This window comes from Ammodytes marinus (assembly GCF_949987685.1).
Source record: "Ammodytes marinus genome assembly, chromosome: 5".
Lineage (NCBI taxonomy): Eukaryota > Metazoa > Chordata > Actinopteri > Uranoscopiformes > Ammodytidae > Ammodytes > Ammodytes marinus.
In genome coordinates this window covers 6,535,177-6,561,402 of record NC_137234.1, presented here as the reverse complement: position 1 = coordinate 6,561,402, position 26,226 = coordinate 6,535,177, and the positions used below count along the sequence as shown (strand labels likewise).

Below are 26,226 nucleotides of genomic sequence, written 5' to 3'. Positions count from 1 at the left end.
CTCTATCATGACCGGCAGCAGTGCTCATTGTTTCCCGCCTGCAGTTATCACCTGACCTCCACGCCCACATAAACACAGGAATAGATTCAGGTCACTGTGTGTGTGTGTGTGTGTGTGTGTGTGTGTGTGTGTGTGTGTGTGTGTGTGTGTGTGTGTGTGTGTGTGTGTGTGCGTGTGTGTATCCACTTCCTGCCAGATTCCCTATGAATTCTTGCTGTTATCTCGTCTCCCGGGATCGTTTCCCTAAGCCTCTCAGAGACCTTTTGTCTCCATGCCGACACCGTGCCTCTTTGCTTTGTTTACCTGTTTGGATTCAAACCTGATGCCGGACCAGTAAACTAGGTCGTGCATCCAGGTCTCCATTGTTTGCAAAACTGAGCTTTTTTTTACAATCTTGAATGCCAGTTTAAGTTTACATTTAAATACTTCAACCCTAAAAGGTGGTGGGTTTGGATGAACTTGCATTTATTTGTTTTAAAGGTGCTAAGAGATTTAAAAAAACATTTCATAATTGTTTTTACATATATTCAGATGTTGTTAAATGTTAATTATAACACACACAACATTATTTAAAGGTGCAGTGTGTAGAAAATTACACACTGCAACTTTTAAGGAAATGTTTTAATAGCTGGCTGATAGCGTCATGAGTTTAAGTTGCAACTGAAACTTGTGAACCAGATACATCAGTGTGTGAATCAGCTCATTTGAACAAAATCACGAAGTTGTTATGCATGAAAAAGGGTTTCACAATTACGCATATACTTTGCCATTTTAATTCCCTCTTGGTAGTCTTCTCAGTGGAATGTGAAGGCAAGCTTTCCGCTACTTCTCGCACTTTAGTAATTTATAGACATGCCAGCTGGTCTGGAGAGCGTGATGCAATTGAGTCCAAAGCCAGTGTGTGTGTATGAAAGAAAGCACTGTCATCCAGAATAACTGTGTTAGCCGACGCATTCTTGAGTCCGGCTGCACACATAACGACTGGGATGTTTCCTGCTACAGACTGGCAGTAATTCAGTAGTTCATCACCCACGTGTACAACTTATAATACAGAGTCAGACCAACAAAATAACTACTACACACTAAAAAGAAGAAAATAAATCTTTAGCTGTTGAAATGTATCTCTTTTCATACCATAATGAGACTATGTTTCTAGTTCTACACACAATAACCATCTGAAATTATCTTTTTCTTTATTTATACAGGTAGATCCCATTGAGACCGCAGACTCTTTTGCAAGGGAGACCCGTTTTCCTTTCCCACGTTACCATTCACACACCGATAGCAGGCTAACTATTGACATTCACACCAGGCAAGGTGGGTGAAGTGTCTTGCCCAAGGACACAACAACCATGACACAGATGGCAGGGCGGGGATTGAACCTCCAACCCTTTGATCATCGGCCAACCCGCTCTACCAACTGAGCCACAGTCGCCCGTACATCATGTTCAGTATAGATCTTCAATTTCTGACATGTTAGTTTGCAACAATAACAATAACCGAAACCAAACCTACATTTGCTTTCGAACAAAAGACCAGCCTTGATGGTAATAACATTATACTGTTTAATATTTTAAGAATGGAAAATGTTTTTTAACATTGGAGTTATTCCCAGTCTGAAGCTACCTGGCAATTGCGGAGTTAATGATGTCTTCCAAACTGTCCAGCTGAAAGGAAGAGCAAGAGAGACAGTTTCACTTGTTTGATGTATACTTATTGGGACTATCTGTTTTCTTGTATAGTATTCTCACTGCTAGGAAATGACTATCAAAATCCTCATATTTGCCTCATCTTAGAACACTCTTTACCAGAGAAATTCTATAAACACTTTTACTTGTACTTTAAGTGCTCTGCAAGGCCATCTTAAATTGAAATCACCTACACTCTCTGTAACATCACCACTATTATCAGTAATTGTCTCATATTCTTCCAGTAACTACCTGTTTGCCTTGGTGTTAAAGAGCTTGTATGCCTAGCTTAACTAACCTCATAATTAAAGGATAATACATGAATAACAAATCAAACCTATGTGTATTTGAAGTGTTTCGCAATAGGCAACATGTACAGTGTGAGGGAATTTTGGGTCTTTAGTTGTAATATTAATGGGAAAGATTAATAGGTCATATATGCCTATCTTATGGGTCTGTCTCACAGACTCTAGGTCAGCCTTGGAGCCTGTTAGGAGACACTTAAGTCAGTTGTATAGATAAAGTCTCATCTCCTTTGACTCCAGAATTTTATGGTTCACTGTGTTCAGCTCTGAACCAAAACATTGGTACGCTTGGTGCCCGAGCCGGGGAGGTGTTAGAGATAGCGCGAGGTTTAGACACAGCTATAAGCATGAGTTTGTGAGAATTGAAGTGCAAGTCACGAGAGTTGCAGTCCGGTTCTCATTGGCCAAGTCTGTAATACATATTGCTTCATATAATTCATCCAAGTCTCCTGAAATATTCTTCCACCTGAGTTGACCTCCAACCTCAACAGAACTTCCTTCACATACAGTAGAATACAACATAACACGGGCCAGCCGAGTTGTATACCTGCTCTCCCACATTCAGGTTCTTGAGCTGGTAGACAGACACCTGTCCATCACTGTCCCCGACCATGACACAGTCTGTCCCCGTGGCAAACAGCAGGGACGTCACCCTCACACCAGGCGGGGAGTAGTGCACAATGGTTGGGTAAAGGCTAAGAAAGAGATGTTTGTAGTTAGCACACAAAGACAGACAGACAGACAGACAGACAGACAGACAGACAGACAGACAGACAGACAGACAGACAGACAGACAGACAGACAGACAGACAGACAGACAGACAGACAGACAGACAGACAGACAGACAGACACACACACACACACACACACACACACACACACACACACACACACACACACACACACACACACACACACACAATTATTTCAGGCTTGTGTCAAATCTAGGGCAGGGGCTTTAATTTTTTTATATCAATACAAATACTGATACCTTGACTTTGATACCTAAAAGCAAAGTTAAGTCTGAGACATTCTGATTTTGACTCACATGTTTGAGTTGAGGTCCCAGATCTCCACCTGTTGTCCGTTGAGGGTGGCGAACACAGTGGACCAGTTCGGGGACCAGCGGGCGGTGAACACGGCCCTCTGCACCGAGGTGAAGCTGATGACGGGCGCCGGCAGGTCCTGCTTCCACAGCTGCACCGTCCAGTCAGAGGAGCAGCTCAGGAACACGTCAGGACAGAACGGAGACCATTCGACGTGGTTCACAGGGCACTGAGAGGGCGAGATGGGATAGGGAGGGAACATGGAGTCAAACATTATATATATATTTTTTTTCATAAATAATTTTTATTTTATTTTATTTTTTCCAAACAAACATCAAACATTCAAATATTTTCAACCCCCACCCACCCTACACCCCAAACAATCCTTGGACATATTAAAAGGAACATTTATATTTTTGAAGCGTTTTCAAATACAAGAATTTAACGAAATTTGTAGGAAATGGACAGCATCACTGGAGCCAACAATAGGCATTACAGGCGATGTTTTATTGTTACTACTTATTATTCAGTCCTCTACTTGTATGTTGGAATATAAGTCTTTAGACTTTATAGAAAATAACTATATTGTCAGTCACCTCATTTTCATTGCAGCCATTCTACATCGCTGTCTAAATGTTTAATGTCTAATCTTGAATCTTGATGTATTTCTTTTGTTTTTACTCTCTCTTAATTGTAATTTCTAATGTATAATCTTGATGTATTTTTAGCCCCTGTAAAGCACTTTGTATGGCCTTGTGTCTGAATTGTGCAATATAAACTTGCCTTGCCTAACAACAAGTCAAACTACTTTTTACAGGTCTGGTTGGTTTGAAGTCAAAACATTGTACATGAGCCTGAGTAAAGCCCAAAGTTAGCTCATTAACCCACTACTCCAGCCAGATATACAGTATATATAGCCATTTACAGTGTGTGGATGGATTCACATGCTTATATTCAAATATCAGAGAAGGAAACGTTTTGATCCAGAAAGACTTACTAAGTGTTTTTGGTAAGTGTCCAGGAAATGCTGACTGTTGGAGAAGGAGCACTTGTGAATGAGGCCGTCCCATGTGCCGGCCAGATAGATACTGGAATCCTGCAGGATACAGGAAAGAAATACGTCAGGTATATTCTGAAGTCTGAAAAAAAGCACACAACCTGAAAAAAATATTATCTTAAAATGATAATATCCCTATGAACATATTGACTTAAATTGTACTTTTTTTCTTTTCTTTTTTAATAATTTTTGTGTATTTTTATGCTTTTATTAGACAGTTTGGAGAGAGAGAGAGAGAGAGGTGATATGGGGTACAGAGGGGAATGACAGGCAGAGAACGACGCGGACCGGGCCTTCTGAGGACTGAGCAAGATGTACTTCTTTAACAAAATGATGTTTTGTCATCCTGTTACGACTAGGTTCAGTGGCAAACTTACTCTTGGATGGAAGTCCACACAGAGCCCAGGAGTCACTGATGACAGAACGCTTTCTTGCGTCTTCTTGGTCCCTGCCGGCTTCTTCTTGTTCTGGGACTTCCGTAGCTTCATCAGCTCTACACACAGGTTTTTATAAAACACATACATTATGAATAGGATTACTGTGCTAGAGCCTTCTTACAACCTTACAAAAAATTGTTACAAAGTGATAAAAAAAAAATCTCTCTATTGATTGTGACTTTATTATTCGTTTATTCTTTATGTGCATTCATGGTTTTAAATCATTTATCTTTTTTAATGTTTTATGTAAAGCCCTTTAAATTGCCTCTGTGTATGACATGTGCTCCATAAATAAACTTTCATTGCCTTATTATTAGTTAAAATGATATATGTGTAAACTGTAACTACATTATTGAAGGCATGCTACATGCTATACATGCTACAGTACCTATGCACTCAAGCCCGTTGCTGCAGACGAACCACTTGGCAATCCTGCCGTCTGCCGACACAGAGACCAGAGCTTCCACCTGATCCTCGCCCGATAGCGTCATCTCCTGTCTGGTCCAGGTGACCTGCCACACTGGGTGCAGGTGCTTCTTCAGACACGCTCTTCAAAAAGATATAAATATATTAACAAAGGGAACAGAAAGGGGGTTTGGGCCAGTACAGGGTTCCCTCACATTTTTACCAATGAATTTACAAACTTTTCCATGACATTTTACTCAATTTCCATAAAGTTATTTAGGCCTGTATCACAATCATATGGCACCAGACAGGAGGGTGTTATTTGTAAAACTAGTGGTGGCTGGTATTGCATCTGTGGTCCCCACCATCTGTACCATTGTGTCCTTGAGCAAGGCACTTAACCCCAAACTGCTCCAGGGGCGCTGTACTATGGCTGACTCTGCGCTCTGACCCCCTCCGAAGTGTGGTAACTTGAAAAAAAAAACTTGCCAACTAGCATCTGATGGGTTTCACATGATACAAGTGAAGTCTAAACGATCTCAATATATTTTAAACAAAATTAATTCAATTAACTATTTCACATAAAGATAGACATGTGAAGAGATTTTTCTGAACAAATTATTTCCTAAGGTTTTTTTTTTCAAATTCCTACACTTTCCAGGACTTTGATGACTGTGTAAACCCAGCCAGTAGTTACATACACACACACACACACACACACACACACACACACACACACACACACACACACACACACACACACACACACACACACACACACACACACACACACACACACACACACACACACACACACACACACACACTGTCCTCACCTGCTGCTGGCGATACACGCTCTCTTGTTCAGACTCTGGACATTGTAAATAGCCACATTCCCGTCGTACATCCCCACGGCGAGCTGGCCGGGGTTGTTGGCTGAGAAATCCAGTGATGTCACACAGCTACGACAGTTGAAGACACGCTCGGGCCACTGCACAGAAGAAACATATACAATCACTAATATATCACCAGCTAATACCTACCTGCTTGGTCACAGTCGCTACAAACATGTTTACAAAGTTTTTTTTCCAGCTGAATAGTGAATTAAATACAAATGTCTAAACATACTGTGAGGTTTTTCAGAGACCAGCAGCAGATCAGACCTGGTTTCTGCTGGTCACCGGAGTCACAGTCGCCGTAGCCGACAGCCAGGAGATCCTGACAGAGAAAATTAACACCAGATTTTTTTATTAGCTCACACAGAAACGGACAGGTAGCGTTGGTTTTGTTAGGAGAAATTCACTGATTTTCATACTCCAGAATCGCTAACCTTTAATTTTACCAGGTGTAGTTGTATATGTATGGTAAAGTGCAAACTACATATAATAGACAAAAAAATATTGTGAAGACGGTAAAATGGGAATCCCATTTCAGCTTTTGACACTGATCTACAATAAAAACACAAAATATCAATGACACAGGTTTGCAGAATACATCCCACTATCTTAACACCAGTGAGTGTGTGTTGGTTCATTGGCCTGTTACCGTGTTCTCCTTGTTCCAGGCCATGCTGGTGATGTTGCAGCCTTTAGTGAGGTCACAGCTGAACCCCCACAGAAGCTCCAGAGCCGGTGCTGAAGCGTCTTCCTCACTCTCCTCACTCTCTTCCTCCGGCTCAGGCTTCACCGTGATGTCAGGGTCTTTACACAATCAACATTACATTACTAACACACTGTACACAGAATGTTCTCAAATGTATTTAAAGCTATAGTGCGTAACTTCTGTCATCCCCACGAGGAATTCTGAGGAATATAAACAAGGGTGTCAGCGCATCTACATGAGGTTAAGCCTTCAGTGATTGCGCATGGATTTATTCCTTCTGCTGTATGTCCAGGTTTTTTCTGAAGTTTTTCCTCAACACCCCATTTTTAAGGCGTTTCTTAAGCTCCTGCGCCAGTACACCAGTTTGTAAAAGATGCCATACTGAGAACTACAGAGAGAGTTTTGTGGAGCTGATAGGCTTAATCAACTTTGTGTGAACTCATTTGGCGATGCTTGGAAATGTAACAGACGTTCATTCATATGAAAAAGTTACGCACTATAGCTTTATGTTTAACATGTGAGAAAGCCTTGACAACCTGAGTTTACCTTCTAGTATGGGCAGCGTTCTGTATAGAGCGAGTTTGGGTTGGAAGACGTTTGCCGTGACGCTCCTCTCCATCACCAGTAGACTGAGTCGGAACGACTCTGACGACATGATCAGCTGCAGGTCGGCCTCAGTGTTGAAACTTGCTCCGCACATTTCCATCTCTAACAGTAAGCTAGCGCTGCTGCCTGAGGAAAAGGAAAATACATGGTACTGTTAATGAAAAACTAGCTTTAAAAGGTCACATATTATGCTTAACTTTCTGGTTCAAAATTGTGATTTCGGTGGCTTAAATATAACAGAAATCAGACTGGGGTTTTGGAAATGTGGAGGTGGAGAAAGGGAGAGAGGGTCGTTTTTTCAGATTTTTTGGGAGTCTCTAGTCACACTAGGTACCCATATTAATGTTGAGAAAGCCATGAAAACGTGCATTTTGAATAAAGTGAGCTTTGATAAACAGCAAAAATGTCTATCTATCTATCTATCTATCTATCTATCTATCTATCTATCTATCTATCTATCTATCTATCTATCTATCTATCTATCTATCTATCTATCTATCTATCTATCTATCTATCTATCTATCTATCTATCTATCTATCTATCTATCTATCCATCCATCCATCCATCCATCCATCCATCCATCCATCCATCCATCCATCCATCCATCCATCCATCCATCCATCCATCCATCCATCCATCCATCTAAATCTATTAGAATATACCGTGTAAAGATGTTATATATAAAGCAAGTTGCGGGACAAAGTACTGAAGCTGAACAGAATGGATTTGTTACCTGTTTCGACGGTGCTGACGGTGCTGCCCTTCTCTCCTTTACTCTGACCTATGGTGGCGTTCACTGCGCTCTCGGGGAAATCGGCCTTCTCACTTTCAGCGGTTTCCCTTTGTTCACAGTAAGAGTCATAGATATCCCACAAGGTTGCAAATGTGCCTGTGGAAACGAGAGAGAATTTAAACTAATAACCACCGACTTTTATAAACGATAACTTTTATATCGTTCAAGGGGAGACCATTTTTGTAAAACTTTTTCTTATTGTATTTGTTTTGTTATGTTACTGAAGGTATTAATGAGTTCTCTTAACATTATAAAAATCACTATGATTATGTATCATGAATTATTTGTAAAGTATTGTATAATACATTAAAGAAGAATCATTGTGGGCCTTAACCGGTCGGCCTTGATATGCCCTTATTATTCAAGTCTTTTTTAACTACCTTCGGCTCAGTGTGTGTGCCAATGTGTGTGCCTGAAGTAAAGCCTCTTTTCGTTAATTTTTCTTTCATTTTAAAGAGTTTATTTTCACAAGAAGTGACATCAGCAAGGAAACTAACTGTCAGCTAACTTATTAGTTGCTGTCTTTCGAGATTGAAGTTTGGACAATGAAATAAATGCCATGTTTAGCTGTGTCTAAAATTGACAAGATTGAATGGCCAGACAAAACATTTGGTCGACATAGTAAGATTTAGCTTTGAGTAAACAATAATTTTTTTTTTATTAACTTGCCCACTAAACAATTCTAAACAGTAGTACACAAAGAAGATATTTAAGTCTAACCTTTATCGACCATGGCAATCATGTCACTCTGGGTCTGCTTGCTTTTCGGTGCACCGCTGAATGTCTGCATCGACCGTATCACATACTTATCGTTGCCCAATCTGTTCTTGCAAAGCTCATCATAAAGCATGTTCCCCTCTCTGTAAGAATGAGGGGAAAGTGTCAAAAAAAATACTACATGTTTACAATATAAACAATTTACAGGCAGTTCTCAAGTTAAATACACAGAGAAGCACCTTCTGTACCGGTTGTACATTTCAGATCTTGCCTAACATTTAAAGATGGAGTCAGCGATTCTGCAAGACGCTTGTTATCAAAATCCCTTTTTATCAGAATCAGTTAATGTCTCCTAGCGATCCACTAACTGAACGTGCTGTTTGTGCACTGAAAATCTGCATCGTGAGAAAGACATTCACTGATTATGACTAACAGTGATTTTGACAACAAGCATTCTCCAGCTGACTCCACCTTTAAGTGAAACCAACTAACAGTGGACTTTACTCACATAATAGCTTCTGCATCATCGTCGTCCTGGGACACGAAGGTGTTGGGCATGTCCATCAGTGAGATGGTATCGGTCTCAGAAAGGCAAATGTCCACCATCTCGTCCAACATGTTTTCAGTCACTTGTTGTTTCACCGTGTCTCTTTTTCTCTGAACATCTGGCAGGAAACACAAGACAAAAACATAAATAAAAAAATAAGATGCTGTGGATTTGATTTGTATCCTGCAACATATGGGAATGTTTTATCACATTTAAAGTAGCTATGAGGAACTTTATGTTTTTTGTTGATTCTAACACCTTTGGACAAAAGTGGAAAGGTTTTTACAACACTGGCGCCCAAGCGTGTGCCAGTGGCGAGAGCATTTGTTTAGGAAGCGAGTGAATGAGGTAATGTATTTATATGTGACTGTGTAAGAGTAATAATGGTAATATGACGATGGCGAAGCAAAATAAGATTGATTTAAGAAAAATCTACTTTTGACATTTAAAAGTGCCTCATAGGAGATTTATCTATGTAACACTCTATTGTCAACATATAATCATACTATACATATTACAAACTAACTTAGGATATCATGAGTACAAGGAGAAAAGAAGGATAATATTAATAAACATATAGGCTAATAAGATATCTAAAAGCATTTATAAAAATTGTAAACCGTATAGAGATGGTAGGTGTATTGGCGTGTCCAGTCTGTGAATACTGTCGTCTGCATCCCTGGTCATTGACATTTTGGCAGAAAGGCTGGATGCTCGGCTGCTTCCCATGAATGAGCTGCAAAACAACGTTATTACATATTTAGTCGCTACAAAAAACTAAATAAAAATGCTTCGCTTTCTTTGCAGCTGTACGCATTTCATATTATTCATCTATTTAATCTTGTGGTTACTATTATTGTCATGTCTATATGTTCATTTTATTTATATTTTTATTTTAAATCCCTTTTTCATTTCTTGTATGAAAGAAGCTATACAAATATTGTTTTTTTAATTATTTTTTTTATCTTTCCTTAATTCTTTCCTAAATTCAAGTTGTGGCTAGGTAATAGGTTTGCACACACTCAACTCATCCTTTCTCAAATCATCTCCAGAGACCTGCTATTTGATCATCAAATCACAAAGTCAACAGAAATGTAACCACCACCCGTTTGGTACCTGGCAGTGGGCACAATGAAGCTTGAAGCGGATTTGGAGTAGTCGGATCCTGCTGCGGTGGTAAAGATTTCCTCCAGGAAGTATCGGCCCGGTTTGGTAAACACGTCTCCTGTTCCCGACTGATTGAGAGAGACGGGAGCGACGTCATTCCCGTCAACGTCCAACACCTGCAGAGATGGAAAACCACAACTAGAATCAGTGGCTTTCTGCATGTACTTTATTGTCCTTAATAAAATACTTTTTGTATAGATATACAGTAATGCATTTGCAATTAAATAGTGGTATGTGGTACAATTAGCATACACAGAGCTAATATTCTCTATTTTAATATATAAAGGGCTTTTTGAGCGGCATTTACGGAAGCTTTAACTCGAAGATGACCACTATTTCCATCCTGGGAGAAGAGGTGCAGGTGGTGGAGGGCTACAGATACCTGGATGTTCACCTGTACCACAACAACGCGGGTCTGTCTACATTTAGGGACAGGGCACTCTATTAATTTGAGTTTGGTTTAGATCATGGACATATAAAGAAAGGTTTAGATCCATCAATGTGTGCGACAATGGTGCATATCTTCCATCAGGGAGTTGAAAGTGCTCTTGTCTTTGCTGCCATCTACTGGGGCAGCAGCGTCAGAGCAAGTCTCTAAAAGAATGGGACCCTAGAGTTTGTTGTGAAGAAAAAGTATGTTGGACAAGCACTGTCCCTTTGATGCTGTTAATGAATACATAAATATCGAATCTTATCTAGCTGCCGAAAGGTTTAATTATCTTCATAAATATTATTATCCAAAAAAAAATAGGACCACCACAATTTACTAAAATTTTAATTTTTTGACAAGAACTGAGAAATTAAGGGTGGAGTCAGTGGTTTTGGAGCATAATGCTGTTTTTTTATGTGACCTGACCAAATAAGTGAATATCTCCTTGCAATGTTTGTTTACCAGTTTACAGAGCCTAGGCAGTGTAGGCTATTAACACCTGATTTTTTTTCATTACACACACACACACACACACACACACACACACACACACACACACACACACACACACACAGTCAGGTAGCAGATCGGGAGGAGATATTGATTTTGACAAGAAGTGATTTAGTTAGCAAGCGGTCTCCAGAATCGAGACACATTAACATTGAGCCTAATCAGATACCCTGACTGTTTTCTTGGGGGCCAGGTTGCCGCCTCTCTCCGGGATGGTCTGTCTGCTGTTGCGGCCTCCGACCAGGATTGAATTTAATCTGTGTGAACCTGTGATGCTCCATTTCTGTCTTGAACTTCGGTTGATTTGGTGAACTCCTGACACTGAACTATTCACTGCTCGAGATCTAGAAAAGGGCAAAAATAACACATCAAAATATAGGTAGGCCTAGGTAGCCTATCAGTTATTAGGCTAACATAGCCACAATTAGTTTATGCAAGCTAACTAGACCAAAACTACGTTGTACTTACGTCATCACACTAGTTTTTTTGTTTTCCATGTTAATCTGTGTCTTTTGTTGGCTAAATATGTCGATATATTTGTTTTTAACAGCGGTGAATTTGCTAACTGTTTAAAGCAACAGTTGCTCCAAGTCGCCATGGTAACAGTACGAGTTGATTGACCCCTAAGCCCGGTGTGTCAGATCAACCCTGATCACCAGTTTATCTGACACACCTGGCAGGAGGGCAGGAGGCTATTGAGACCGAGCTGGGCGTCCGCATGCAGGGTTAGTTGCTGAAAGAAAAGTAGACATAATGTCGATATTTTAGGTATGACGTGACTTATTTTCGAGTCGACAACTTACAATGCTCCCGGAAAACAAACCAGGGTCCGTTTCAACCGCACCGATTGATACAATTCGTCAAAACAGAGACGCGATGAAGAACTCAGGTGAGTGACTGAAAACTAAATTTCATGTTTGTGTGACCGCGTGAATACTGAGCAGCTAAATTACAAATCATCAGGGATGTAGTTCCGATAGAACAACGTGTTCATTTACATGGTAGCTTATTTTCTTCCCCCAATGAATAGTACAGATCAACATGGAGAAACAATGCAACAGTTGTATAGGCCTATGCTCATTTTCAAGCCCTGTCCCTGGATATGATATTAAATCTATTGATTAAAAAAGCTGGACAGATGCATGTAGGGTATTAACATATGTGAGGAATAACAAATACCATCAAACAAAATGTGCATGTGTTTATAGGCTAAGCGATGATGAGTGATTGTTTCATATAGGACATTCACTTAGCCGATTATGAGATAATGGGCCCCTGGGCACAAACTCTTAAAGGGCCCCCCACTCCTCCCTACCCAGTCAGGTACACTGACTTTTCCAAACAGATACATACTATTAATGGCAAAAACATATTAAGGAAGTCAGTGTTTCCCACAGGATTTTGGGATACTGTTGGAGGGACCCTGTAGGCCAGTGCTTCTCAAATGGTGGGGCGCGCCCCCCTGGGGGGGCGCCGTGAGTTGTCAGGGGGGGCGCGGGCTGCCTTGATTTCCAACTGACATTTTTTTTTTTTTTTTTTAAAGTGCTAGCAAGCCTATGTGTGCTTGTGTATGGTCATATCCGCGCGAAAGGCCGCGATTTGCAGTAAATAAATGTCCACATGTCTCCAAGTGTCTCTGTAGGTTATTTAAAAAGAAATCAAGCAAGTAGACTAATAATAACGTTAATGAATTATTGGTTATCGCATGACAGAAGGCCTATTGGCCTATAATAATAAAAAAACACCACCTTAACTATGTTTACATTTTAAAAATGTTTTGAATGAAATGCAAACCTCAGTGAATCATTTGCTCTTGTTTCTCTGTCCTGAGATTCACACAGACTGAGTAGTCTTGTTTAAATTTTGTTTAAATCTGCAACAAAAACTTTGAATGTTTTTGCTGCAGAAGGTATCTCAGCTAATTTTTGTTATCTAATTTGATAATAAGGTGATTGTATGCAGAATGCTCGTGCCAGAAACTCATACAGTGGTTTTGTACAGATAAATAAATAAATATTAGCAGGTTCTCAATAGTATTTCAATTTAGGGGGGGCGCGAAAAAATTTCTGTCCCCTGGGGGGGGGCATGACAGAAAATAATTGAGAAGCACTGCTGTAGGCCTACCTTGTTAGGGGGTCCGGGGGCATTCTCCCCCACACCACCCCCCCCCGGATTTTTTTTTACCTAAAATGTTAAATCTTTTGCTTTTTCTCCCCCTTAGGTGTGCACAAGCCACCCTTGGCCACAAAACTAAAGCTGGTCGACTACCACAGGCCAGGGCTGTCTCCCTCTACCCCAAGGAGAGACAACCTCTCACTGCTGTCTCCTAGCACACAGAGGAGGGTTAAACCACTACTGGCCCCCAAACCCTGCCTCTCCAAACTCACCACTGCTGTGGAATACAAACCTCTTGCACCAAAAGGCCCGCACCAAACTCCTGCAAGAGAAAACAAAGGACTTCTCAACTCCCAAAATGGACTACAGCAGAACAAAAAGCCAGATTGTGATTACATCATTCCTATTTGTCTGTGTAGACACGAAAACTGTGTGTGCCTCAGGAACCAAAAAATGGAGAAAGACTTGAAAACTTTGCACAAAGCTAAACCCGAAGAAAACGTAAAACTTCTCCCTGTGTCTCGAGGCACTGTGGATAAGAGCGAGGAGAAGTGCCGAGTGACAAACGCAATTCATAAACCTCTAAGAGAAACATTTACTTTGGACAAATATCTCAACCCAGACGTCAACAGGGTGACTGTGAGGCGGTCCCTTCCAAACAGAACATGGAGCGACGAGGCAAACGGCAACGTCACGCCTCACAGTTCACCTGGGCCAGGACCAGAGGAAGATGCTCTAGGCTCGGAGCAGATGTCCTGTGTGGCCCGACCCAAAGCATTCCCAGCAGCCCCTAGGAAGCCCATCCCTCTGCCTGTACCGCGGAAACCCCGGACGCCTGTGCAGGCCCGTCTGGAAAAGGAGGAGGACAGGGAAGAGATGGTCGGCGAGGATGTAAGGGAAATGAATGTGGAAGAGGGGAAGGGCGGCTCGTTGCTGTCTGTCAGTGTACCTGTTGCTGAAAACAAGCAGACCGTTTTTCTGTCGGCGAGGAGAGCCTGCCCCGCGCCGGCCCCTCCGCCCAGGAAAAAGCAACTCCTGTCCGCACCCGAGAAAACACCAACAACCTCTGCTCCTCTGTCCATGACCAAGGATGTGTTGGAGGAAGACCTGGGCTGGGACAGCAGCGTGCACGAGATGGTGGAGGTGTCTGTCGACGAGGTGGAGAATGAAAGAACACACTCTTCAGAAGAGGCGTCCTGCTCCCACTTCACACAGCTCAGCTGCCTGCCCCCTGTCGCCGTGGCAGCAGAGGATGTAGCCGTCAAGGTAGCGCCGAAGAAGCCCAAGAGACCCAGCGGCCCCATGGCATGGACGCAGAGGAGGCGGTCGTCTGAGGAGAGAGAAGAAGGGAAGTCGGGAGATGACGAGTACTTGCAGGTTCTTCCTATAAAAGACTGCGCTTCGAATGAGAAGGTAATGAGGAGGCTGCCTTCGCCTCCAGAGAAGGCTCAGCCCATCATCAAACCCTCTCTGTCCAGCTGGGGCAAACAGAAATCCAAGTCGTTCCCTCCTTCCGACATAATTCGCTCTGACGGACGGAAGAGAAACTCTTTCCGGAAACTACTGGAGCGCAATCTGTCCGTGATGATGCTCCCCAAGCCGATGGCCGAAGGAGGCCAGAGCCCAGACAACGGTGAAGAAGAACAAAGCGTGTACAGGGACTTCCTCAAGCGCCGCGGGGCCAAATGTAAATTCTCCTGCCCTCTGATTGGAGTAGAGCAGAACTTGGAAGGAGATGAGGTTTTTGCCGGTGGAAATGGAGACGTTTTCTATGACAACATCCCCATCTATGAGGAGATACCGGAGTATGTGAATGTGGGAACGGCAGAGGCATCCCCTCGGGCCTCCTTCTCGCAGCCTGCAGCCTGGCATGATGATGAGGGCATTTATGAGGAGCAGGAGCCGTATATGTGCTTTGAGAAAAACACCGGACACCTACAGTGTCCAACACCAGACTATGCGAGGTAGATTACCAAGGTTTATATTTCTGTCTCTATGTCTTAATTTTTACATTCACATCCTTTTCACCTCATTCACAAATTAATGCATTTTTTTAAAAATTAAAAAAGAGAAAGGTAAGGGGATAGGTCGGATTTAGACTACAGTTTATCATTATGATAAAGTAGGGGAGAACGGGGTAGTTTGTCACATGGGTAGGTTGTCACAATCGTTATATCTCGGAACCAGAAGGTGCTGTCTGTTAAATGTTGGTATGTAAATATCCAGAATTGGGATCAGAGGTCACCTACATAGTCTTCCTTGGAGTTAGACTGCTGCATTTGAGGTGAGAGGACTGTTAGTGTTTTTCATGTCAAATTGAAAATATTTAGCTCCTCAGTATTTTTCTTCTAGGCTTTTACACAATGGGTTTATAACAAAACACTTGTTACCCTAAAAAGTGTGAAGGGTAAGCTATAGTTTAGATTGTTTTTAGCAAGCTAATTAGTTGTCAGATGGTTGTTGGCCTTGATGCTAGCAATAAATTCAGTTGGGGTTGGTCGTCACATTTTTGGGGGGGTTGGTTGTCACATGTTATCCAAAGGGTGCAGCCAGGAAAGGAACCCAATAACAAAAGAAAATGTCAAGCTGTATCCTCACTGACACCCCAGAGAAGGAGAGTGAGCAGGAAATGCAGCTAGCATGCAAAAGAGAAAAGGGCAACAAAATCAAAACGACCCAGTGCATCCCAAACTAGACCAGTTGCCAAGGCTACTGCACCCCAGTGCACTCTACCCCAGCTGGGGAAGAAGAAACAGAAGCGAAAGAGACAGGAGGAGGAATCTTCATCAGATGAAGAGGATAGTTTGTGTTTGGTTTGTATGGAAACGTTCTCCAGCACCCGTTCAGGAGAGGTAAGGGAGAAGTGTTGTATGTGCAACCAGTGGGCACACAATCTCTGCTTAGAGTGAGTAGACCCTACATTTGCCATCACTGTAACTCAGATAGTGAATGTGTGTATCCTAGTTGAGTAGGCTATTATTGTTAGACCTATTTGTTTTGTTCTTTATGTTGTTAGATACAGTAGGTTAATATGGATTTCCTTTTTGTTAATTCCTTGCTCATTTTGTGTTAAGATGTATAGTTATGTAGGCCTATTTTTCGACTTGACAATGAAATTAAACTTTCAAATGTAGTTCTGCTTTCTTGCCTTCTTTTTAAGATTTTTCCCATAAAGATAACATTGTGACAAACAACCCCATAGTGTGACAACCGACCCCTTGATGGGGTTGGTTGTCACAATGTGTTAGTGTCTTTGATGGTAAATTTCTTCTTTACAACAATAAGTTAGAAAAAGTGAGGGGTTCACATTTCAAGCCAACACCTTAAGCTTCAATTTAATGTAGGAATGACTATTGAAAGATGTTTAGGTGATGAGCAATTCTCACTTGAGTAAAAAGTGTGCCTACTTACCCCGGTCTCTCCTACAAGGGTGTAGGTGGCCTGACCTTGTTGCATCAGTGTTTTTCAATAAATGCCTGCTGCTTCTGTGTGTCCTAAACACCTGTGCAGCATGTTAATGCTCTAGCATCTACCTCTATTGACCCCGACACCCTGCTTTCTTTTTTACTCACTTAAGTTTTTATTGAGTTTTCGAATAAATAAAGACTAAATTAAAACAACATCAATATAGAATAAGACAATACAAGGTGCTAACAAAACCAAATAAAATACAATCAGATTAAAGATAACCAGTTGTCTGGGAGTATTTCAATATTCATACAAAAATAAATAAAACTTGTATACATTTAGTCGGTGTCGTATTGCATAAACATGTTCCATTTCTTCCAGTTCTTTTTAAATGTATTCTCTTTGACCCTCAAAAGATATGTCAACTTTTCTTACCCTGTGCTTCCCAACAGAATCTCCGTGGATGAGGTGGCACCACTGTATGACTTGGCCAACAGCTCAGAGGAGGATGAGTTTGATAGCAGCTCAGAGGAGGAGGATGAGTTCGATAGCAGCTCAGAAGAAGATGAGTTTGATAGCTGCTCTGTCTCCAGTGAAGGCCAGCCAGAGGAGAGCACGGTGAGAGGCAGACACTGTTTATGACTTCAGTCCACACAGAGGTTACACCTGATTATATAATGATGCACTGCGGTGTGTCTGCTGTGCACCTTGTCCGAGCAAATGTGAAACCAACCAAGTGATTTTATAACGCTGCATTTGTGATTCTAAGTCTTTTTGCACCATTTTGTTAGACAAAGAGTGGACGGAAGAAGAGCGAGATTCACCACATCGCCACTGAAATCATGAGCTCCGAGAGTGTGTAAGGGTCTTATTTTTTTTCTTCTTAAATAATTAAAAAACATATTCTATCACATACACTCACCGGCCACTTTATTAGGTACAGCGGTTCATTTTCTTGTTTACACAAATAACTAATCAGCCAATCACATGTCAGCAACTCAATGCATTTAGGCATGTAGACCTGGACGGGACAACTAATTGAGGTTGAAACCGAGCAACAGAATGGGGAAGAAAGGGGTTTTAAGTGACTTTGAACATGGCAATGTTGAGGGTGCCAGGAGGGCTGGTATGAGTATCTCAGAAACTACTGATCTACTGGGATTTTCACTCTAAACCAACTCTAGGGTTTACAGAGAATGGTCCGAAAAAGAAAAAATATCCAATGAGCGGCATTTGTGTGGACGTAAAATGCCTTGTTGAAGTCAGAGGTCAGTGGAGGATGGGCATACTGGTTCGAGATGATAGAAAGGCAACAGTAACTCAAATAACCACTCGTTACAACCAGGGTATGCAGAATGCCATCTCTGACCGCAAAACACAACCAACCTTGGAGCAGATGGGCTACAGCAACAGAAGACCCCACGAGGTGCCACTCCTGTCAGCTAAAAACAGGAAAATGAGGCTACAATTCTCACAGGATCACCAATATTGGACAATAGAAGATTGAAAAATCATGCCTGGTCTGATGAGTCTCGATTTCAGTTGCGACATTCAGATGGCAGGTTCAGAATTTGGCGTAAAAAACATGAAAGTATGGATCCATCCTGCCGTGCACCATCAACCATGCCACGTTCAAAGTCACCTAAACCCCCTTTCTTCCCCATTCTGATGCTCGGTTTGACTTCAGTACATTGTCTTGACCACGTATAAATCCATAAATGCATTAAATGATTGGCTGATTAGCTTTTTGTTTTTATAAGTAATTGAACAGGTGTACCTAATAAAGTGGCCGGTGAGTGTATGTTACAACATAGGTTTGACATGGACTATGTACAGTATGTGCTAAAAAATTAAGCATGGTCTGTGTATTTATAACACAAAGGACATTATTTGTATTTGTGAGCCATTTACATTTTTCATTTTAAAAATATTTTGTTGCTAAATACACCACGGACAACATTTTCAAATCAACTGCATTGTCAGGTACAGATATACTATATATCAAAAGAAATCTTTGCAAATAAAACCAAATTCATCAGCGTGGCTTACATTAGACCTTAGTGGGACAATGTGTTTTTTGGGCACTTTGGGTGAAGTGACTCTCTTCAACTTCTGTAATGCTTTTGTTTTTTCTAGGTTTGTTGACGTGATAAAGTTGCTTCATGTTGTAAGTACTCCCACACATCATGCTTTGCTTCACCCAAAAACAAGCTCCATGTTTGCTCTGATAATGGCAGAAGTCGATGTTATTTTGTGTATGTTTTATCTAGTGCTAATCTACTGTCTGAGCCCACATTCTCCATATGTGTTTCATTAGTATAGCCACTGGGTCCCCAAGCCGGATAAACTTGACCCAACTCCCCTGTACTTTTGCCTGTACGGCTCACATTCCTCAATGGTTTCTGCACAGATTTTCACTATAAGACTATAGCGGCATTAACTGTCATGACATCCTAGGTGAAGGTGAAGTCTTTTTTTGTGACCTGTTATTCTTATGTTTCCCCAAAAGATATTTGAGCAAATGTGTAGAGAGATCAAGGTCACGAAATGAGATCCTACTAGGACTGAGTCACAGGCAATGACTCCTCACTGCAGAGCACGTACAGGAAGTGCATGGCTCTCTCTAGACCAGGGGTTCTCAACCTTCTGCAAGCTGCCCCCGCCCCCAAAGCTGGGTCATTGCAGTGAATTAATTCAGTTTCTTAGATTTCATTGGGACTCAAAACTGGGTCACTGTTGTTGTGTTGCACTGAAATGCCAAAAATGCAAATACCACATTTGACAGAATCTAGTTTTTTGAGTTCCTGAACGTAACCAGCTGACTCTTTATCTGTCTTAACTATCTGACCTACAGGACTTCCGTGATGCCGTCTCCAAAGCGTCTAGTCAGAGTGGGAAGCCTGTGATTGAGGAGAGGTTTCTCAACCAGATCCTGTACTCCCTCCCACAGCTCTACGAACTCAACCAAGACCTGCTCAAAGAGCTGGAGCAGAGAGTGGCCAAATGGTACAACCAAATCACTTTTTTAAACTGAAAGGCACAAGATGCCTTGGTTCCCTGTAAGAGATGTATTCCAACATTTGGGGAAGGCACACACCCGTTTCCATCCACATGACAAAATGAGGTTGTTACAGAAAGTTATAAGCCTAGACTCCATTCCAAAACTTTTGGGACAAACCAAGACTTATATCCCAAACGTTAGTCCCCCAACTTGCCTAATGCTCTAGTAGCAGTGTTCTGGTGTCTAAACACTTTGTTTCGGTGTCCACGTACATGTGGCCCTGTAGTGTGTAGCCTACCTGATTCAAAGTACATGACTGAAAAACATTTGGTTTTATTTCAGAGGCACTGGCAGTACAGTACATAGGATACATGCTTAACCTTGGTTACTGTCCACATTTCATTTGGATTTAGTTTATGTTGTGTAACTAAGCTGTACGGTACACTATGGTCGGACTATGCTGTGGACCCAGAGAGGGAGAAGTTAGGTGTTTTTATTGTTCCTGTGTCAATTGAGGAAGTTTGATGTCTTTATAAGAGAAACTGTGGCCTGTTTATTACCCAAAGCTTTAAGTGACACTGTAGGAGCCATATTCAGTTTATTAATACTTGTGTGCAATATTTGTTTTTTGGCAACCTCTACAGGTCTTGAGTGCCTATAGGTAGGCCTATATAATGGAGATGGACAGATGCCAGGTGTGGCTGATTAGACCAGCAAAAAGTTTTCTACAAGAAAGAAAGAAGAAGAAGAATGTCTTAGTCCACATCCTGCTCTTTTGTTTGTCAGTTTTCTTTGATTTTTGTACAAAATAAACCCAATACTTTTTTGCCAAATCAACAAAACCTCTGGACATTATATTTTTTGGACTAAAGCCTTGTCAGAATCTAGTCTGCAGTCAGTCACCAGTGATGTTTATTGGAACCAACAAAACTTGAGAAATGTCACTACAGACACCATTGTCCACTGGGGAACAATAGGCAGGTAGTATCTGCTTAATGCAAGGGAGCAACTGAAATGTTAGACATAACTAATAACATGAGATAAAGCGCTGTAAATGATCATTATAAAGCTTTTAATTATACGTTTCTGTCTAATTGATTTGTTCTCTGCTTTACCCATGTGCACAGGGACGAGAGGGCCCAGCTAGCAGACATTTTCCTGAAGAAAGGGCCCTATCTGAAAATGTACTCGACTTACATCCGCGAGTTTGGCAAGAATGTGGCTCTACTGGAAGAGCAGAGTAAGAAGAACCTGGCTTTCGGCGCAGTGGTGCGGGAATTTCAGGTAACAAGTAATTCATGACCTGTTTTCTCTGTCTGTTGGGGGAGTGTCCATTTCAATGAGGCTACATTGTTTGTGCACGTGTAGAGGATGTTATTGTGCTTTTGTTTTTACTGAAAATTGTATGTCGTAACGTGTGTCCTAATTTTTTTGTGACCAAGGCCAGTCCCCGCTGTGCCAACATTGCCCTGACGCATTACCTACTGAAGCCTGTTCAGAGGATTCCTCAGTATCAGTTGCTACTCACAGGTACATCTGCAAAAGTGTAATATTTACACATCATTGTATTAAGAGCTCTTCACATTCATGCTTCATTTAATTTCTTGACAAATTGTCTGTCAGCTTAAATGAAACCTCAACTGCTAAACATTGTACTGTCTGTCCAACCTGTGACCAGTCTCATTATCGGCCTCATGCTGCCCTCTGGTGTCCAGAAAAAAAACATAAATTGTTTGGAATTTCTGTCTTGCCACTTCAGGCCTTTTATTATGTAAGCACCTGCAGACCTTTTTTATCCGGGATTTTAATTCCAGATTACACTTCAGGAATTTACCGCACAACACGTAGCACCTGTAACAGAGTGTACGATTTATTTATATACTTGTTTATTAGACTGTTGACTTTACATGTTTGCAATTGTGTTTCAGCCTATCTAAAAAACCTGTCTGAAGACTCAGACGATTACAAGGACACACAAGGTAACCCAACAGGCCTTACTTACATCTGTAAACTGTTGGCTTGATTTAATGCTGTCAGTAAAATGGAAACATTGCATGTAATGTATGTGTTGTACATCTTTACACATTTCTATCTACACAGCTGCCCTTGCATTAATGAAAGAGGTAGCCAATCATGCCAACGACGCCGTGAAACAAGGGGTGAGAGCCGTCAAAGAAATATTCACATATTATATTAACATATTGAGAAAATACTGCATGCACAATGCTGAAGGTTTTTTTGTTCCTCTCAGAATGACTCTGAGAAGCTGATCCAGGTGCAGTGCCGTCTGAACGGCCACCATGAGATAGTTCTACCTGGTCGGGTAAGGCCGTAAAAGATTCAGCTCTGATTTATGTTATTTTTTTGTGTATGTTTTATATGTACCTACATTAGATTTTGTCACGTTAATAAGATGTTGTAAACCTCACTTTATTTACTATTATTTATAATGTATACATATTTATATATAAGCTTCATAATTAATAAAGTTGAGAAGACATTATCACTTTCAACAATGTCGCCTCAAGATTGTGTTTTCAAGGTTCAAAATTAACTTGAAACTCCAATTTCACCAATTCAGATTTATGTTTTGAAAGTTCACTGATAACTACCTTCTCAGTTATTATATAGTTTTGTCCTCATCTTCGGGATGAAGTCCAATACTTTCATAATTATTCTAATGAACAGGAAATCACATTAACAGAACTATTCTTCCCCTAAACGCATACCATGCATATTTATTTTACTGTGTCTTCACTTGTAATTTACTGTAGTCCTTCATTTGTTTTTGAAGTTCAAGAGTCAGAAAATAGCCACCATGCTCAATAAATGTAAGTGATTGAAACAACAAACATGACTTACTGTGTGACTCTTGTAAAATGTCTGTACATCAGATCTTACTCAAAGAGGGCGTCCTGAAGAAGCTGTCCCGTAAGGTCATGCAGCCCAGAATGTTTTTCCTGGTAAAGTAAACACCTAATCTGTCCCTTCTCTTGTTTCATTCTTATATATCACACTCATGATAATGCTTATGCTACAATGACTGTGCAATCTGTCCAAGATATACAGATGCATTCATTCTGGCTTTTTTTTTCTGCTGTACATTTTGTACTGCAGTGCTCTCAAGCTGTGCTGTTGGGATCCTACGGAAGTAATATATCAGATGCTGTTTGATGCCCTAACATTAAGGCTTTGATAATATAAGTCAACAGCTTGTATCAAAGTGTCATTATATTGGAAGTTAGTAGAATATAGCTGTTTTTAATAAGTTGTTAGTAGTGTATGAGAAAAGACAGAATATACAGAAATTACATTTATTTTGTCTTTTCTCCTTTTTAGTTTAACGACATATTGCTGTACACCACTCCAGTCCTCTCAGGCCAGTACAAGTTGAACAACATGTTGGATCTGGCTGGGATGAAGGTGAAATACTGAACTCCAAATTTCCTTGCGCTCTACATCTTTTCTCACATTAACATTTCTTACAATATACTGTGTTATACGCTGCCATCGCCGCTCACAGTGAATATAATTACAGGTTAGCAAATCAAGCCAAGAGGCCTATCAGAACGAGCTGGAAATTGAGAGTGTGCAGCGCTCCTTCATTCTCTCAGCGAGGTAATGATCAGAAGCAAAAGGTATCTCCTGTTAATTTAAGAACATGTGTTGTTTCGTACGTCGTTGCATAACAGTCATCATGTGTTTTTCTTTCTTGCTTGTAGAGCATAGGTCTGTATGAACACTGTGTAGGTGGGGGGGTCACACTTTGTTTTCCTCTCTGCAGTTCAGCCTCAGAGCGAGATGAATGGCTTGAGGCCATTTCCACGGCGATCTGCGACTACACCAGGAAGAAGATCAGTTTTATATCTGGCAAGCCTCCTGAAGAGGTTAGTGAAGCTCACACATTTCCTGTTTGCAGTGTGTGAGACTTTGTTAAAGTGATGATTGCAAACAAAGTCTATTATGAGCAGTGAGGGTTAAATCATGTCTTTTTTATATATTTCTATTCAGGTCGATCTAAGTGAATGTGGCGATGACGCTGCTTTAGGATCTAAAGCCCCCATATGGATCCCTGACCCACGGACCACCATGTGTATGATCTGCACCTGTGAGTTCACCCTCACATGGAGGCGACACCACTGCCGCGCATGTGGAAAGGTAAGGAAAATAAGAATGTCTTATAAAACATGCACCCGAAGACACAGAAGCTGATTAGAAGTAATGACATGGTTAAAGATAGGACAACGGAGCACGTTGAAAATAATTGCTTTTGTGGGGTAACATACGGAAAAATAAAATGTTATGTAACTTTATCACATCTTCAGGTGGTATGCCTGGCTTGTTCCCCCAAGAAACACTGCCTCGAATACCTGAATAACACATTGGCAAGAGTGTGTAACCAGTGTTTCCCCATTCTTCAGGAGCAGAAAAGTAAGTCTGATTCACTTGCACTGTCATCCTCATGATTGCATGTTGCCTGAGCCTGAAACATAACGCTTGATTGGACTTTGTACACCATGTGTATTAACAGTAACACCTACATGATCCACATATCTGTTCCTCAGGTGAACAGGCCCTAGCAGCAGCAGTATCCCCTGGAAGCAGAGCTAACTTTGCTTTCACCAGGAACCAAAAGAAAATACATGCAGTGCTTCAAGAGGTGAATGATGCTTTGTTCAAGGAAGACTGTAAGTGATGGTCAACAATTCGATATCTTACCAGTCGTTTTTTTTCCGGTTTGTTTCAGATGACTGCGAACACAGACAACTCCTCCATGAGTGGGTATCTGCAGAGGTCAAAGGGCAATAAGAAGCAGGGGAAATCAAAGACAAGACAATAATCTTTTATTTTTCTAACGGCTGGATCGACACATTCAAAGAAGCCATGGTGCTTTGATGTTGGTTGGTTGTGTGTGTGTGTGTTGCCCTTGCCTGAAAATGTTTTACCTCAGTTCTCTCTGAATCCTGCACAAAGTATCTGGAGACACCATATTGCTGCATTTTATCTGACGTACTGTAGTTACCTTTTACACTGTTTTGAGAGCACTCCTGTGGAGGTGGGAATAACACGTTGTTTTTTTAAACACAAAGGATTGGTGAGGTTTTTCCTACAGTTTAAAAATGATGACTGTCTAGCATCATCTGTTGCTAGATTTTTTATTTTTTTTTGCACTCTAATTAAACTTTCTACACTTCTGTGGAGGTGGGAATGAGAAGAATGCTTTTTTGAACACGAAGGATTGGTGCGGTTTTGCATTCAGCCTAATCTTTTACTATTTTACACTTTGATTTTACATTGTTTTTTTTTGTACATTTTGATTGCATTTTCTGGTAACCTGCTTGAATTTCAGCAGCACAGATTTGTTGATAGAGGCTTTATTATATATTAGATATTTTTTTTAAATAAATGTATACTATCTTTGCATTTTGATTCATATTTACCAACTAATTTCAAAAGATGTCCAAACTAATCATCAAGTTGTTTCTCGTTGTTTGGGAATAATTGTTATTTCTCATTTGTGAAGAAGGCTGCAGTGCACACAATGTACTCTGTTCATGTTTGAGTAAGAAACTGTCATCTTACATTACTTAACTTTGAGACTAACATATAGTCGTAGTGGTGTATCAGTGAACTATACCATAATGTGTACCACCCCTGTAAATATAAATGATTGTATATGAAATGTATTCAAATACTCACTTTTACTGTTAACATTTCTGCTATAGAAATAAATAGTTTTACTGTGGTTTCTGTCATTGTCAACTTTGCAAAGAGAGATTTAACACTGGTAGAGGTCCAATGTGTTTTGATAGTCAGAAAATGGGAAATGTATTGCATAAATACTCATGTAGCCTACTGTAATTGAAGTGGTTATTTTTATTGGAGTTTAGGGAAAAGACACAGGGTAGTGGAAACAAATGCAACTTCCAATGGAGAAACACCAAAACACACATCCCCCCATGCCCCCACCTAGCAACAAAATAGTCCCAAGAGATGAAACGGAACAAACAAAATTAGGCATCATTCTCCCCTGGGTTAGGACAAAAAGAAAAAACAATTTACAAGATTGAGAAATAAGACGGAATAGATTAAATTTTAACTGAAAGACTGGAGTTTAAAATAACATATCAGTGTTACAGTGCTGCAGATATACCAGCATTTCATAGCTGTGGATTCTAAAGTAGGCTAGCCAGTGCAGGGCAGTAAAGTAAAGAAGGACATAGCCTATTCAGTAGGCCTATATTGCTATTCATTCAAAAATCCTCCTTCCTTGAAGTATGTCTTTGGGTTAGGGTCTGATTTCATTCTATTATATCCAATTCCCTAAAAAATTTACACATGAGCTAACTGAGCTATCAAGTTAAACATGCTAACTGGGCTGCAGACATA

At 40.8% G+C, this 26,226-nt stretch overlaps 2 protein-coding genes across 2 annotated transcripts; one reads left to right on the top strand and one right to left on the bottom strand.

Annotated features, from left to right (window-relative positions):
- Positions 1-1,622: 1,622 nt before the first annotated feature.
- Positions 1,623-11,785, bottom strand: LOC307251195 (dynein axonemal intermediate chain 4-like; the record flags this gene model as incomplete). Its single annotated transcript, XM_080028516.1, has 17 exons — positions 1,623-1,667; positions 2,541-2,688; positions 3,043-3,269; positions 4,038-4,136; positions 4,475-4,590; positions 4,923-5,083; positions 5,776-5,930; positions 6,068-6,157; positions 6,485-6,639; positions 7,088-7,273; positions 7,882-8,037; positions 8,662-8,801; positions 9,167-9,323; positions 9,871-9,941; positions 10,322-10,488; positions 11,482-11,656; positions 11,781-11,785. The coding sequence occupies 17 exons, from the start codon at positions 11,783-11,785 to the stop codon at positions 1,623-1,625; spliced, it is 2,253 nt and encodes a 750-aa protein (XP_079884642.1).
- Positions 11,786-12,188: 403 nt separating this feature from the next.
- Positions 12,189-24,676, top strand: LOC307251194 (FYVE, RhoGEF and PH domain-containing protein 6-like; the record flags this gene model as incomplete). Its single annotated transcript, XM_080028515.1, has 19 exons — positions 12,189-12,201; positions 13,534-15,391; positions 17,288-17,453; positions 17,627-17,694; positions 18,972-19,002; positions 19,690-19,841; positions 20,964-21,120; positions 21,279-21,366; positions 21,765-21,815; positions 21,937-21,995; positions 22,088-22,159; positions 22,731-22,799; positions 23,176-23,259; positions 23,375-23,454; positions 23,621-23,723; positions 23,848-23,994; positions 24,162-24,267; positions 24,402-24,496; positions 24,584-24,676. 19 exons carry the CDS (start codon positions 12,189-12,191, stop codon positions 24,674-24,676), a joined length of 3,492 nt encoding a protein of 1,163 aa, XP_079884641.1.
- Between the last annotated feature and the right edge of the window lie 1,550 nt (positions 24,677-26,226).